Here is a 16,980-nt window from a genome sequence, read left to right on the forward strand (position 1 = left end):
AAAATGATAGTAATTGTGGCAGTCAACTTTTTTTTTTCACATTGGGATATACAACCAAATGATTATAATATAAAGTTTACATGATAAATATGGATCAAAATTAAATAGACTATGAATGGATTTCTTTTTGTTTTTTTGTTTAAATAGTTTCTTGATTACCAATATAAAATTAGAATAAAATCAAATAAGTTCGAATCCAACAAAATTTAAGTCAATTTTCATAAACACTCAACATAGATCAACAAGATTTCAAAATCAACTCAGCCCCGAACTGTGTAAGCAGTTGCTTTTAAGAAAATTAAAAAACAATTCAAAGTTAATATCCAGTTGTGCCTTTAAACAATATGACAAACAACAATTTTGAATGGCTGCATACAGAAAAAAAAAACTAATAATTTCAATATCACAACTATTTCCGTCACAATGTAGATTATACTTTTACAGCAACGGGTGATTTGCAGAGTTCTATTTGCTTTCTCGTATTGATTAATATGATTGACATTATACAAGAGAGGATGGAACAAGTGTTAATGCCAACTTCAATAAACCTATACATTTCTACAATACATCTTTTCTATTTGCATTATTGATGAATTTTTTAGTTGTGTGACCTTATGGCCTCAGAAGTTTAGGCCCTGCATTGGAGGCTATCCAGGATGATATCACATCCACAAGCAGATCCATCTCCTTTGATACTTGGGAACGAAGGACTTTCGAATCCATGCCTAGTGTGCTCCCTACTTCTTTGGCAACTGTCTCCCATGGTGTTCCTACAGTAAGATTTGACAAAAGCTCGCTTCCACGATTAACTGCATCAGCCATGGCTGGTGGAACATCTGGTAGGGCCTGCAAGGTTTGTAATTGTTAGAAATATATTACAAAATCATTCCTCTGTCTTGAAGCTTTGAGATAATAGGTTCATGACATGGTATCCGAGCCTCTATAACTAAGTGGTCTAGAGTTTGATCCTATTACCTCCAATTATGCTAATAAAGAGTTTAATTTCAGCTCTAGGTATGAGGTTCTATGCATTGTCCACGCTTCAAGCTCAATGGACTATTTTTGAGGCAGTGTGTTAGAAATAAGTATGAAACCAGTCATGTGTGCCCAATAACTTGAGCTTTTGGGTAGCTGGTTCATGATGATATTAATTACATATATTAGCCCCATTAGAAGAGGCGAAGTTACATTTGCTAGAAGTACCTACCTGCTGCAATGGAAGACCGTGATCTCCAGGCAACTTGCGTATTGACATGTCTAGAATTGAGCTAATGGCTGATTCTGAACTAAGCACCTGTGCTAGAATTGAAGTCTCATCTATCAAATCGTCGTTGAATTTAACCAGAAGATTTCTGGATATACCATAGTATGATTTTATCTGAAGAATGAAGAAACAATTATTGAGAAAATTAAATGCAAACCTGGAAGATTGCAATTGAAAGTGAGAATAGAACTATTATCATTGAAGATTCCAAAATGATATTACAAAGGAACTTATAAGTTATAACATGGTACAAAGCTACATAAAAAGAAACAAACTCACTACTAATAATCAGGAAAAAAATATCTAGTCAGTGATAGAACTGGATCAGATTAGACAGATTGGAATGAACTTCATCACTGAAACTGCTATACTGTAACTCTACTGTTGCACCAATGGGCACACAGATAGGAAGAAAATGATAACACACAGTATCACACCCCTCACTGGTATTCGAGCGACCAGTTCTCTCCTATTTAAAATCCAGATACACTCAGATAACCTTCCAAATTCCTTCTCCCTCCTATTTAACTTTCACTCACCACCAGGGTTGTTAATGGCGGATAGCGTAGTGTAGCGGCAAGCCCAAAAAACGCTATTTTGAGCGCAATTGCGGCAAATAGCGGTGAATAGTGGAGTAGCGGTGAGCCCCCAGGGCGATACGCTATAGCGCGCTATTAACAAGCCTGCTCACCGCAACTACCTAACTAACAACGGCTGCTTCTTAGTTAGTTACAGTTTTTTTTTTGGATAAGCACTTAGTTAGTTACAGTTTTACACAGTTAAGCCGGCACAATTAAGGCTACGATGACCTAAAAGGAAATATCAAGAACGTAGACCTAAAATGACATTAGTTAAAGTTGTCTTTTAAGATGTGAATATATAAATCTCTAAATCCAACAACCTAAGAATTTGATGCAGTTACAGACACCATTGCAACGTTTATGATAATCAGAGAAAGAATTTATACAAGAGGAGAATTCTAGTTTTAAAGCCTAAAATAAATATGCTCACTGACATCGAATTGAAATGCAAAGGTGAGACATTATGCAGTATGAATGATAAAACAAACCCTTCAGTAGTCACAAGAATCAAATTGCTGGTAATATTAGTAATCAGAGATGTTACGTACAAGTCGACGTGTCTCCTCTGGCTTTGGAATAAAATCCTCTCTTCCCTTGACCAAGTCCATATACAATGGAGGAAGCTGCTCAACTAAAGGAAGAACTTGCTTCATAATGGGAGGGCTAACATTTTCTAATTGTCTCAAAGTCATCTCTGCCTGCAAGTGTTTCATGAATCTAAGATTAGCCATCTAAAGGAGTGAGATTAATATTATGCAAGTACTTGGTGGTGCTTGAAGATAATATCAGAATCTACCACAACATTTCTCCAGACTAGATAAGACAGCAACGGCTGTCAGAACAAAAAATTGCTGAAAGAACAAGGTAAACAAAGCAATTACATGATATATGGTCAAATGAAAGAGAGTAGAGACAAGCCAGCTTGTTCCAATATTGTACATGTCTCCCTAAACATAACAATCTCTCTATCCATGAAGTATTGTAAACTTCTACATGCAATTACTTTATCTCAAGAAGAAATTATAGTAAGCTCTCTTTTGTCATGATTAAGTGAAGAGTACTTCTGAGTTCTGATGTTTCTAATGTAGCACTTGACTCACAGTTTTAATATCATATAGCAACAACTTCCCTTATGAAATCCTATGCTTCTTCGTCTCTGCAATTATTGGTGAAAAATTGCAATTGAATTTCACACTACTCTTTGAAAAGCATTTTGCAAGATATACCAAAGCAAATAGAATTTGTCTGCATCTGGATATGTCTGCCCCTAGTTAATTTATTTTCTGTCAACCTGAAGGGAAGGTTGTTGTAATATGACATTAAACAGAAAAGGAGCCAAATTCTATTTGAAATACCTCGAGGGAGGTTGTTGATATTTCTCCTAGAAAATATTAATAGATCTCTTCCTCCATTTTCAGGCTAGACAATTATGTAGTAATACTGACCCCTGCTCGTAGAGTTGGTGAAGAAAAAATATCTGATAGAAGTGGACCAATGCTTTGAGCCATTGGAACAAGAACTGGAGAGAACAAAGGGACAGCTGAACTTGCTTCCTGCAACAATGTAAGAAAATTAACCAATCATGATTGAATCAAAAAGAAGATTCTTAAATAGGAACTACTGAGAAAATACGCCTTCTGCCAAGGCAGATAGTGTGTGTGAGAGAGAGAGAGAGAAAGTTGGTTGCTGGATGAAATACCTTGTTATTGAATGCCATGAGAACATTTCCAGACCTTTGCACTGCATATCTTGATCCTGGTAAAATAACCAATTTATTGAGTATCCACAAATCAAATCAATTGACCTTATACAATAAAGTTCAGCGTGAGATCTTTAATATACCAATCAGAAGGTGGACAAGCGAACCCAAGGAATGGCCAACACCAAAAATAGGAAGGTCTTGGATCTGAATCAATGAGTATTTTAAACATTTTCCTCATAAACAAAAAATTAGAAACAGAAAGAAACTAGCCCTCTGATAATAAGTTGAAACCCACTGTTTCTTGCAGTAAGCGGTAGCACCTATCAAATTTGAACTGTACTTCATCTGCAATGAGGAAGTGATCAAACCCACTAGCGTATGGCGTCGCAATGATCAATACACCCCTAGTAACAGAAAAGGTTCTATAATTAGTTTTTTGCATGCATAGATCCTGGATCCCAGTCTAAAATGAATATGATCCAGATTTGAGGATATTTAATAAAACAAATAAGAGTTCAACCGGGAATTGGAACATCCAGAGATAGTACACCAAGATAACCAGATATGCATTTAAAAGAGAAAAGGAAAGAGCCTTCATGAGGCACACAACAAAGGTAATTATCATACCTCACAATCAATTTGTGTGATAAGAACATAATTCGGTGGATTTCAGGAACAGAACAAAAAGGACTTACTTTTCGGAGAGACGCTCAAGAAACCATCGGTAGGTGAGCTGAGGAGCAGCTCCAACAAATATACCTCCGACAAAGTGTACAACGAAATTGGGTTTGGAGCTTTTGGGTTTGAGAACCCATGATCCCTGAAATTATACAATGAGTATGTACTAAGTTTTTAGAGCATAACATTTTAACTTTTAAGGACAATAAAAGATAATTTTCTCTTCCAAGAGACTTCTGGAGTGGTGAGCGAAAACCATATTGCTGGTTGTGGTGTTAAATAAAATATTGAAGATATATAAAGTCATTCATGTAATGAGGCTCCAAAGGTGTCAATAAAAAGTCAATCCTACAATAAAACATCCTAGGCTATTCCAGAAACTGCTTGCCAACAAAATATGTCTCTGAACTATGGTGTTTTGTATTTATGACTGTCATCTTTATCAGGCTGCTTCAAGGAAGGATAGTCTGTTCCAGAATAACTAAATATATAACTGATTAGCTTTCCTTTTGTGTTTTCACGAATAATGATAAAATTACAACAATTTGTTTCCTGTTTTCAAGGATTTATTAAGAAAATGGTTTTTTTTTTGTACATCGGAAAAATAAATTGCACGTGCCAGGAATCAATCCTGAGACCTCCCCGTACCCAACCCATATGTCCCCCAGCTCCTACCACTTGAGCTATCTTACAGGAACATTAAGAAAATGGTTTGAAAACACTAAAAGCACTATTTTAACTATTTCCCAAACAAATACATGAAAGAAAAGTGAAACAATGCAGGTATCTTTTTGTAACTTTTAGTAAAAATATGAAATGAAAAAAAAAATGTTTTTCAATAACTAGACAAGCCTAAAGCAGTAAAGCTAGGTACCAAATACACAAGGACAAACTGCTCAACATGAGTAAAACTTTCATTATATGATACTGAATAATGTATCACACTATAAAACTATATACCTCAACTTCAGTCCAGTCTGCGGAACTCCACCATGCACCCTGTGATTGTCTAACAGAATCCGTGAGTAATCTGCGAATTAAAATAAAATAAAAAAACACGCCCCATCAGCTAAAAACTGCAGTTTTTAATTTGAACAGCTTAGTTTTGTTATCACTGGTCTGATCTTTTGAGATTATTCCCCCGTCCACATTTATACAGGTTGCCATTTAAATTTCCGGGCCTTAAAGAGAATTTCTTACACACACTGAATCCTAGATAGTCCTTAGATTAAACATAAAAAAATAAATTTATGTTACAAAAATAAAATTTGCTAATTGTTAGAGACATGTGCCTCTATACCCTCTCTGTTGCTAACTGTTCACATGTGCATGTGATTTGTTATGGCTCAATTAGCTTTCAGTTACATACTAGCTGTACTTCTGGTAGTTATGGTTCAGTGTGCTAAGATTAGTTATTCTGAAGGTAGCTTCTGCTAGAACTAGAAATTGATCATAGATACATGATACTCAATTTACTCTCTTCATCCCCGAGCGTTAGCTCAACTAGGGGACATAAGGGTTGGGAGAATGAAGGGTGACGGGTCCAAGTTCGAACCTGAGGAGAGACTAATTTACTAACATTACTAACAAGTAACATTTGTCTATAAAAAAATTCTCTGACTCACTTTTCTTGTCATCTTGCAATTCTAACATGATTAAATCTCAACCCAAGAGCACACTAAACAATTTTCCCTTCAAATAATAAATTTATAATTTCCAGCTACTCAAAACATTAGGGAATTTTGAACTCAAAGAAAAATCAAGTAACTCAACAGTGATTGTACAAAATTGTGCTTCTCGATTTGCGAGTAAAAGAGTGAAGGGGGAGTTACAATACATGCCTCTCGATTTGCGAGTAAACTTGAATGGACTCAGATTGGGGTGGTTTTGTGTTGTTGTAGTTGTTAGAGTTGCTGCAACGGATTCTGATTGCGGAACCAAAACGACGCTGCGTAGCTCTAGAGGGGTTTGCGTTTACTAGTTTATGGGAGTGTGTTGTAGTAGTAGTAGTAGTAGTAGTAGTAGTAGTGGTTTGGAGTTGGAGTTTGAGATTGTAGATTGGTGTCCAAAGCGTGGTAGCCATACCAGCGAAGTGAGTCAATGCGTTTCTTGCAAAAACAACTAACTGGAAGTGGAACCAGATTGGTGAATAACAACATCAAATGAGGTGTCACTACGCTCTCTTCTATTTCTTCACACCCCACGCAATGCCAAATTATTTTATTATATATATTTTTGCTCAGCATATATGCCACGGATTAATATCTCCTCTCAATCAATATCTCATCATTAGTGCACTATGGTGGTTGATTAATAAATTTTTTAGGGTAGTGTTTGTTAGACATATAAAAAGTGAACATAACACATAATGTATGAGTTGAGTTATGTGTTTGTCATGTTTTTAAGATGATACTATTAAATATGATATAACACTCTTGAAATGAGACATTTAAGTTATGTGGAAAATGGTAGAGTGAAAGAGAAAAAACAACATAACACTCTTTTAAAATTTTTACAAATTAAGTAAAAAATGCTTCTAATTTACATTTGAATTTTGTTGTATCCAAACAGTGTAAAATCCATTTATAAGACAAACATAAATAAATTTTTTCTTATAAAAAGAATCACTTAAAAATGCATTAGAAATAATTGATTATTTCAAAAACTACTATACTATTAGAGAGCTCTATCTACCAAAAAAAAAACATAGAGCTCTTCTTTTAGCTCATTTTTTAATTATAAAATATTTTTCTATAATTATAAGATGTTTTCTTCAACTTTTTAAAAATTTATTATTTTACAAAAAACTGAAAACATATTATTTGGGAAAGCTTTAGCATACCAAATACTAAGACTATGCTTGACATGTCATTTTAGCTAGCATAATGCTTATTTGACTAGCTTAAAAGCTCTTTAAAAATGTTTGGTGAATAAGCTTATTTCAGTAGCTTAAAGCTTAAAGCTATAAGCTAACTCAGGTAGCTTATAGCTTATTAAATATATTCTCATTTTTATCCCTATTATTTTATTAAAATTTCACTTTTAGCCTTCTATGTTTTTTACTAAACCTATTTACTTATCAAACCTATTTACATATCAGTTATCACACTTATCTCATATGCATATTGTTCCCGCACAACACTAACTTTATATTACAAATGATTTGTTTTATTCTATTTAATTTAATAAAAATATAGAAAATTAAATAAGTAAAAGTTAATGTTATATTTTTAAGATAATAAATAATTTGTGTGAAATTAAAAAATATTTTTCTATAATTATAAGATGTTTGCTTCAACTTTTTAAAAAATCATTATTTTACAAAAAACTGAAAAACATATTATTTGGGAAAGCTTTAGCAGACCACAGTTAACTTAATCTACTCTACACGCTTATCAGAAAAGAGAGCAATATTCTCACACGGTTCAAGAATATGGACTCCTCTTCCCTTGTACCAGGTACGTAAATATTATGATTTGATTGTATATGTATATATATTATTGAACATGCTATGATTTTGTATCTACATCCTATCCTTTCTAGGCTACTCTTATAAATTTCTTCAATCGATAGTTATGTTTAACTATTTTTGTAATGGTGTTTAGAGAAGAATGTTGTAGTCTCATGTACCAAAGTCATTTATCATCCTTTAAAGATACTAGACATGTTACATTTTATTTAGCAAGATTTTTCAAGTTAATCTTATATAAATTTCCTTGTTTGTGAGCTTCAAATATGACTTTACCAAGATTGTTAGAGACTATACACTTATTTTGTTAAAAGAGAAGGTGAACCCATTATCACAAAATTGACTTATGTTGAGTAGATTATGTTCTAGACCTTTAACTAGAAGAACACTTAACACTGAAAGTGGAGCTTTATCAACTTTACATTCACGTATGATGATACCTTTTTAGTACCCACCAAAGGTGATTGATCCACCATCTTTTCTAACTTGGAGCTTTAGGAATTCTCTTGTCATGTGTCGTGAGCGTCCATTGTCCAGGAATCACTGTTGGTGTTCGTTTTGTCCTAAAATCATGGTTTTAGGTAGTTTATCCGCAGTATGCTCTATCCTTTTTTTATTAAGGCAGTTTATCCGCAGTATGCTCTATCTTTTTTTTTTCTTCGAAAGGAGAATAATTATATTGAAAGATAGAAAGCATGAGAACAACTTGATGTATCTTAACTTTTGCAAAAAAACAGTTTTTTTAGCAAATGATGAGGTAGATGAATACAAAAGTAATGTCAGATGTTGTTTTCTTAAACAATGATTCATTCTTTTCTTCAAAACCAATGCAAGTTTTATCATAAGATTTTCTATTGCTACCCAACATCATCTGAAATTTTCATGAGGTAAAGAGGCAACCACATGGTAAACGATTTCCTTGTGGTAAAAGTTGTGGTAAAATTTTCATGCCCTGAGGTAAAAGATGCAAGGTCTTCAACTAGAATGTTTACTTTCTTCTTAAGAGAAACCAATTCTTCAGAAGAATCATTTTTCGTAAGTTATTCATTTTCTTAGACAAGTATGGTACTCCCTTTGTGCATGTTTCAAGCTCTTCTTGGAGTTGAGAGAACTTTCTTTTTACATCCCTATATTTGGATGCTAAAGCATCAGAGTTAATAAGTAGTTCTTCATATGCATCATCAAGGGTTTCAGTTTGTAACTGATTTTCTGCATCATCCTCTGAATTGTCAATTGAGGTTGTGAAGACACATTTTGTAGTTGTTGGCCTCCAGGAATAGTCTCATGCAATTTCCAATAGGAGTAGTCTGAGCCATCAATGAAGGGAGGCTTGTGAGTGGAAGAGCTTGTGGATGCAACTTGTTGTGTACGGCCATGGTTGTATCTCCTATATACCTGTTAAAGTGTTACCCTAGAGGCAAACTCTAATACCAATTGAAAATAAACACAAGAACTAAAGAAAGAGTGTTTGAATAATGTATTTCAAAAAAAATTCCATATACTTCCAATGGACTGAATCTTTCAGCAAACTTAGACATTGTGCCATGCTTCATGAGAGTTTTAGCTTTGAAGAGCGGTGGCTAAAAACTAATCTAACAATGCAAATGCATAAATACCACACAAAGGACCCAAGAATACTAAAACTCAACAAAGAACTCCAAATGAATCAAATTAAAGAAAAGAAAAGACCCAAAAGTACTAGAATATCCCCGAGTCATCAAACCAAAATTTAGTGTCCCCTCTAGATTTACAGTCATTAGGAATTATTTCCAACTGTACCTAGATGAAAAGGTGAGGTTGAGAGCCTTTTTTAGATCCAACTGCAACGTGTCACTCTCAACATATTGATGGACCTCTGTTCAAAACTTTAGTTATCTAACTATCACTGCACACTTTATAGATAATGAGTGGAGGTACCAAAAGAGCATTATTAGTTTTTCCTGAGTTCTAAACCATAAAGGTGTACCATTGATAGACAAGTAGAGGAGGTATTGAAGGAATGGGGACTAAGGAAGTTGTCTACAATAATAGTTGGTAATGCATCATCTAATGATGTAGCCATAATTTTCCAAAAAAAGGAGAGTGAAGAATATGAATGAACTGGTTTAAAAGCCTTGAACAATTCTATTTCAGGCATTAGAAATACTATTAGGTTTGTGAGGTATTTCCATCAAAGACTTGCAAAGTTCAAAGAGTGTATTGAGTTTGTAAGTATTTCTTAAAAAAAAATTAGTATGTCTTGATGTTCCTACTAATTGGAACTCCATTTTCATGATGTTAGAAGCAACTGAGAAATTTCAATTAACTTTTGAAAAGCTTGTATTTGAAGACTCAAATATGTGGACTATTTTGGGATTGTTGGTCCCCCTACTATTGAGGATTAGGAGATTGCAAGAGTGTTTGTTAAATTTCTAAGAATTTTCTATGAGGAAAAAAAATATTTTCTTCATCATTTCATATGACTCTACATTCAGTTTTTCACCAATTGTTTTTAATCCATTGTGAGCATAGAGAGTCTTATATATTTAAGCTCCAACTCTATTTTGAGAAGTATGAGTGTGGAGATGAAGCTGAAATATGACAAGTATTGAGGCAAAGTTGTAGGCATGAATAAACTATTGTACTTTGTGGTTATCTTTGACCCTCATTACAAGTTTAGCTATGTTGAATGGTCTTTTCAACAAATGTATGGAGAAGACCCAATATTCTTAAAAGAAATCTCAACTAATGTGGCTAAGAGTCTGTCTAGAATATATAACCAGTGTGTTGCTACCCTTAAGGAACATGATGAGACCGGACATACATCTCATAGCCCATTAGAGGATGTTAAGCATGGGGTAACATTGTTCCTACTAAAGTTCCAACATATTTAGCATGGGCAGATGCTTTTAAGAAGAATTTGATGAAAAAAAGTTCTATTAATAGACAAAATGAGCTTGAACAACATACTTAGATGAAGCTTGTGTTATTAGAAATGACAAATTTGAGTTGCTGGTTTGGTGAGGGCAAAATTCCAATAGGTTCCCCATATTATCTTCCATGGTCAGAGATGTTCTAGCAACACTTGTTTCAATTGTGGCACCTGAGAGTGCATTTAGAATTAGTGATAGAATTTTGGACAGCTTTAGAAGCTGTCTAAGTCCAAGAGTGGCAGAGGGTTTAATTTGTCCCCAAAACTGGTTGACTCCCTCTATGTATCAATTCAAAGATATCAACCTCAATGAAGATTTAGAGAATACTGAAAAGATTGTGCAAGGTATTGACTTCTTCCTTTTCATTGTGTTTTAAAATTTTAATACAGTAAATGTTTACCATTTGTTGTTATCTTTTCATGTCATCAAGAGATACAAGGAGTCACAAGTTTTGGGAGGTATGGAGGATCAACACGAGCTGGAAAATCTTCTCAGTCACAACTACATGTTGGATAAAATTACACATGTGACTCAATAGTTAGTAGTAGTAGTCATTTTTGGAATCATTACACCAACTTCCTTAATGACCACATGTTAATATTTTGGAGCTATTTGCCACATGCTGATAATTATGGACTTTTTGGAGGGTTGGAATTCAATATTGGTATTGACTTCTCAGTGATTGCAACAAGTGTGGAAAAATCTATACAACCAAGAAACTCATTTCTATTATGCTTTGATATTAGAAAAGGTAAATAGTTAACATATTGATGGTTTTCCTTTTATCATTTTTAGTTGATTACTTATGACTGCTGTTTGATGTAGTGTAAATTAATTCTCATCAGGTTTAGCTATGCAAAGACATTGTTGTTGGCTTGTTGTTGTTGGTTTGTGAAAGTATTGGGCCGCTTTCCTGAAAAGCCATAAGTTAGTTTCTTGATGTTGGTGAAGTTTCAAGGTCATAAAAACAGAAACAAGAAATTATTTGTTAAAGTTTATTTAAGTCTTGATTGCTTCTTTTTAAGTTATGGAACATTCTTTGAATATGTTTTTTCTATTCCTTTTCTTTTTCCTTCTTCTTTTTGTATTTGGGTTAGCAACCTTGTGCTTATTTAATATATTATTTGCTTATAAAAAAAACCTAAAGAGCAATTACAAGGATGCATGATATTACTTAATTACTATATAAGATATGTGAGGGATGATATTAAACCCAATAATTGCAGTTGAACAATTCATTATTTGCTTTAGGGAGAAGTTATTGAAAGTGCTTGACAGGTGCCTACTTTTACAAGTGGAGCCCTAATTAAACGCAAAGTTACAACTTACAACGCATATATGTATTATACAAAGAAAACAAACTGACACAGGTTAAGTATGTTTAGACAAAGAAGAATTTAGCAACTTGATTAATTAAAAAATCTAGTGTAAATGCTTATCAAATCCCTTATGATGCATCCAAGAAATTTTATTGTTCACTTCTATTTATTAAATCCCTTATGATATCTCTTATTATCTTTGTTTTGGGTTTGTGATTTATGCTTTCCTTTGTTTTTTTTTTTTGGATAGTATCAATATTAGCTTGAGTGTGACTGACGATGGTGGAATCTCCATGGTTCCTAGTTTGTTTAACCATGTATAGTTTTTTATTTTATTTTGTAAAGCCATTTACATTATCTGTGTATATATATTCTCTTAACATATCTTCTACACCAAAACCGTTATTCTATTAATTGTAAACTTAAATTAAAAGTTTAATTTAGATGACAGTAGTGTCAAATTCGGGGCGTGTCACCATTTCAGAAAAATGCCCCCACTCAAAACACCTCCCTTGCAAAATTTTGCAATTCTCTATTTTTTGAAAATGAAATTTCAAATTTATTGGATATGTTTCTCCTGTTGTCTTTCTTATTTTTTGATCTTGTCTTTTTCTCTATTTTCACTTACCTTTTGTCTTCAGCTGATCGCTTACAAACCTGGTGACTTCACCCATGTGGTTTACAATGTACGTCATAATGTTGATCTTTCATTTTTACATGTTACAAAAAATGACGTACAAGAAAACAAGGAAACAAGGAAGAACATGGTAACTATTTTAAAATTGGCTATAAAATAATTGCTAATACTGTTGTGTTAATCTAAAATAAAACTTAACAATGTTTTTTATTATGTTCTTGGTTTTATTCATGTGCTGATAATGATATTATTCGTGTTGATACTTTGATTACTATGTTCAATTACTTATGTTTTTCTTAAACCAGTTAGACTTTACTTGAATAGAAAATGTTGGGGCATGCTTACTGGTTAGTATAACTTTCATGGATAGGTAACTTATATTTGTAGTTAACTTACTCCTCTATGACAAATCTTTTAATTTACATTATAAATCCACAACGATATGTATTGGACAGAGAGTCAAAGAAAATAACATTGATTTTAACTATCTGGTTGGTCCTGTGCAATCAATACAATGTATAAAACATTATAATTTTCTCTTAAATCAATTTATTTACTAAAACTAAGAAATTTCTTCAAGAATATGAACTATGGAGTGAATGGTGTTTTACGATTTAAGAGTTAGGCAGCACTTATACTCAAAGATTTCCCCCTAAATTAGATGTTCATCAAGCATGTACTTCATGAGATTCTAAGTTTATGTTTTCATATTTCATGTTTACAATTGAATTCTCTAGGTATTATCATGGTTCTGATACTATATTATTAATGTGTAGGTTTTTGGGTGATGCATTACGTAACATTATAACGTAAAATTGATTATCAAGTTGAGTTGATTTATTATTGTGCACTAACAATGAATGCTTTATTTTGTGAAACATTGCAAATAACTACGTACCAAACTTTAACAATATATGGCAATGCTTTTATGGGTTTTGGAATAAGGTCTTTAAATTGTCAAATTTTATGCATCATTTTTTTCACAGGTTCATTTGAGGCATAAGTGTAGAACCAACTTCCTGGTTGAAGTTAACCGTGATCTTACTGCAGCGCAGGCGCAGAAGGCTCGGATTAAGTCCACCCCATTTAGATGGACCATCCAAATGAGAGAAAGATTAGTACTATCTTTCCCTCTGCTACTTGAATTATTGTATCGGTGGGATGAGCACCTCAAAGGTTTTTAGAGTATAAAGCCATGTTTTTAAATTTACTCTTCTACATGTATGTTTTCTCTAGGGTTGTGTATAGTTGGTGAAAGAGTATTGATGCATGGCCCAGAAAAAGTCATACAAGATTCTTATTTGAAGGAAAAGATATAAGCAACCCCACTATTGTTGAACAACTAAAATTGTTTGAGCGTGATGAAGACGTTGATGACTTTTGTAGGCTGTATTTACTTCTTGCCTTTTTTGTATTCAATTTCTCAAAGACAACATCTCCTGTGAATGGTGCTTTGTTAAGTATGTTGGATAACCGACATTCTCTTAACCAGTACAATTGGGGTGCTGCTATATATGATTCAAGATCTGCTAGCTTAACTTGATCAACAAGGTATGTTAGTAAGGGTATGAATTCTGACTAAGTTACTATTACAGGTTGCGCAGTTGTGTTACAGCCTTACAGGTATATCATCAGGGTCGTATAAGGCTTTACACAAATTAGGCAGTTGCCTAAGGCCCAAAAATTTCTTAAGGCCCCAAAAAAGTTTTACCTATGTAGTATATTTTATTGATACCTAAAAGAGGTAATAGAATAGTGAAAAATTATGTCATCTCAATTGTAATATGACAATGAAATGTGAGAACTCGGAGTGAAATGTGGGAAGTGTAACTTTTAACAATTATTAATAGTAGTGTTTTAAATTATCAAATTTACATTTTCCAAAAAACTAATAAACAAAATACCTGTTATTTTTACATTTTCAAAATTAAAAAATTAATTGTGTTTAGTCATAAACGTTAGTTTTTTTTTTTACTTATGTATTTGTAGTTTCACTCATTGTTTTTTCTCTAAAAAAATTCATTGTTTATACCTTGAAGTGAATTATCAAATAAGATACTTGATATTAAAGTGTTGCAAAATCTCTTAATGTTTCATTCCTTACGTTTCAAGTTCTATTAAGAATTTAAATTCTTTTTCAAATGTATATATTGTCTATTGAATTTTATGGACAATCTTGTAACGGTTTATACTACTAAAAGAAGTTTTTCAAAATTAAAATTAGTTAAATCAACAATATTGTTACAAGATAGATTGAATAATTAACTATCTTATTTATTGAAGCGAAATGTTAGAAATAATTCTTTATGAAACTCTAATAAATGATTTTGCGACTTCGAAAACCTAGAAGGTTAGTATAAAAATTGATAATTTGTATGGTACATTAAATTTCTTCAAGTTCTTGTCAAAATAAAATAACTTTGAAATCTTCGCCTTAGGCCTCATATTGTATGTACAAGACCCAGTATATCATTCTTTTGTTTATGTTGTTTTTTGTAATACACCGTCAACATAAGTTGTTATTTTGTTCAACGAATCAATTTTATCTACAAGTCATGGTCAATGTTGTAGATCTAGGCGTTGGAGCACGTGTGTCTCTGGAAAAAAAAATGTCAGCAACCAACAAGTGTTTCATTTCCACACCTTTTACAGTGGCAAAAACTTAATATGAGGAGCACAACTATTGCAACAACATTTGAAAAGAATCCTGTAATAACCCCTAAAAAGTCCTCTAATTAGTTACATGTTTTAGAAACTTTGAATATTGTTGATGGATATTTAATAAATTTACAATTCAAATTGTGATGCTCTAATTTGTTGAACACTTGGCTTCCTCTAAAGAGGAGATTGATCAGTATGAGTTCCTCAGGCAAGCGATGACTAAAGCAAACAATGATTTTTGTCACTAGAAATGTCTCACTCGTGACAATGAGGATATATATAGTAAACATGAGCGATTGAGTGAGCAATTTAAGGAACTTGGATATAAAGTATTGATACTTGAGCAAGAGGTGGACATAATAAAAACGTTTTTAATTTTGTAGTAAACGCCCACTACAGCAACTGATGAAGAACATGACAATGAACTTGCATGCCCCGATTAAGTTCATGATGATAAGTCTGCATGCCATGATGAGTTACCTCAACCATTAAGAGTGAAATCCTCCTCCATTTGCAAAAGAGAAACTTTTGAAGAAGTTGCATAGTTTTTGCACTCATAAGATACTGAGTGATGGTGGAAAATCAGAGTATGTTTCAATATAATTTTTTTGACTTACACGTCATGCTTGTTAGTCGGTATCTTAATTACATGCTAGTGATGCTCAATGTGCATGATCATTGTTGATGTTTGATCAATACCTTAGCCGTCAGGACATGCTGTTCATGAGACCAAGAAGTTGCGTCAACACTTTGGTGATTACTAACTTGACAATCATGCTTCAATAGTTTTGTGCATTTGGCCGAATAACTACTATTGCATTACTGATATGATGCAAATTGTTTTATTTCGTATGTGATGTCATAGATTTTCTTACTAGCATCCAAGGTCTTCATGCGTAATGAAGGAGAACGAACGAGAGTTGTTACCCGTTACATATTTGGTCATCTCTTAGTCGTGAGTAATCTTCAAAGTAAATGTTGTCATTTAAATTATCTTATGTAGATACTAATTGCATATTTTTTGTTGGTAGAATAAGGTGAAAAATGAGCTGGATTTGTTTCGGCCTGAATTGTGTCCAATTTAGAGTAAGAGAACCATTACAAAAGTTCCTCATGATAATAATGCACTGAATAGTCTGAGGCGTTGTAATTTAATAAGTATCCAATACAACTATCAGTAAAGCATATACAAAATTGAGCAATGTGAAGTTGATGTCGTTTATTGATTGTAGATAATTGCACCTGCATTATTTGAGGAACATTGGTTCTGCTACGTGGTGGATAAGAATCACAAACTCTTGTATGTGTTAGTTTCACTTGGGAAACATCCTCAGTCAAGTGCGGATTTGATGATGCTCAATAGTTTATTGGTATGACAACTACTAAAATTCATATTTCATCTAATTAAGATAAGTTAGTCAGATTTTATGTGCGTAATTTTTAATATGTTACTTATGAAGACCAATTTCGTTGCTTTTTCCTTGTTAAAACTTGTACATTGTTCATTAGAAGGGCTGATTTGAGGAGTTGTTGTGCATGCTGGACAATACGTTGGATAAACATAACTTCACTTTGCAAATTTTGTATAATAACTTGCCCAGCAGCACAATGGGTGACTTTTTTAAAGTGTCAACACTTACGTGCTTATATTGTCATATGTTCATTGAATAAAAAGTCTATGTTGTGTACATTAAGGTAATTAACATATATGTGCTCGTATGGGCATGATTGCGGTTTCCATGTATTAAAATACATGG

The 16,980-nt window shown here is 33.1% G+C and overlaps 1 protein-coding gene across 1 annotated transcript; it reads right to left on the reverse strand.

Annotated features, from left to right (window-relative positions):
* Positions 1 to 373: 373 nt before the first annotated feature.
* LOC130713769 (uncharacterized) lies at positions 374 to 6,417 on the reverse strand. Its single transcript, XM_057563567.1, has 10 exons — positions 6,067 to 6,417; positions 5,186 to 5,255; positions 4,243 to 4,367; positions 3,843 to 3,951; positions 3,688 to 3,751; positions 3,545 to 3,600; positions 3,291 to 3,398; positions 2,394 to 2,543; positions 1,208 to 1,378; positions 374 to 846 (listed from the first exon to the last, which is right to left on the reverse strand). The coding sequence occupies exons 1-10, from the start codon at positions 6,306 to 6,308 to the stop codon at positions 613 to 615; spliced, it is 1,329 nt and encodes a 442-aa protein (XP_057419550.1). The 5' UTR covers positions 6,309 to 6,417; the 3' UTR covers positions 374 to 612.
* Positions 6,418 to 16,980: the final 10,563 nt, after the last annotated feature.

Source organism: Lotus japonicus, chromosome 4 (assembly GCF_012489685.1).
Source record: "Lotus japonicus ecotype B-129 chromosome 4, LjGifu_v1.2".
Taxonomy (NCBI): Eukaryota; Viridiplantae; Streptophyta; class Magnoliopsida; order Fabales; family Fabaceae; genus Lotus; species Lotus japonicus.

What these genes read in the sequence shown, in the direction of transcription:
- LOC130713769 (XM_057563567.1), bottom strand. Translation starts at nt 6,308, where the DNA reads ATGGCTACCACGCTTTGGACACCAATCTACAATCTCAAACTCCAACTC. An exon ending in GCTTGTCCACCTTCTGATTG is followed by an intron (nt 3,601 to 3,687) that starts GTATATTAAAGA and finishes TTATTTTACCAG; the next exon opens with GATCAAGATATGCAGTGCAA. An exon ending in CACCAACTCTACGAGCAGGG is followed by an intron (nt 2,544 to 3,290) that starts GTCAGTATTACT and finishes AAACACTTGCAG; the next exon opens with GCAGAGATGACTTTGAGACA.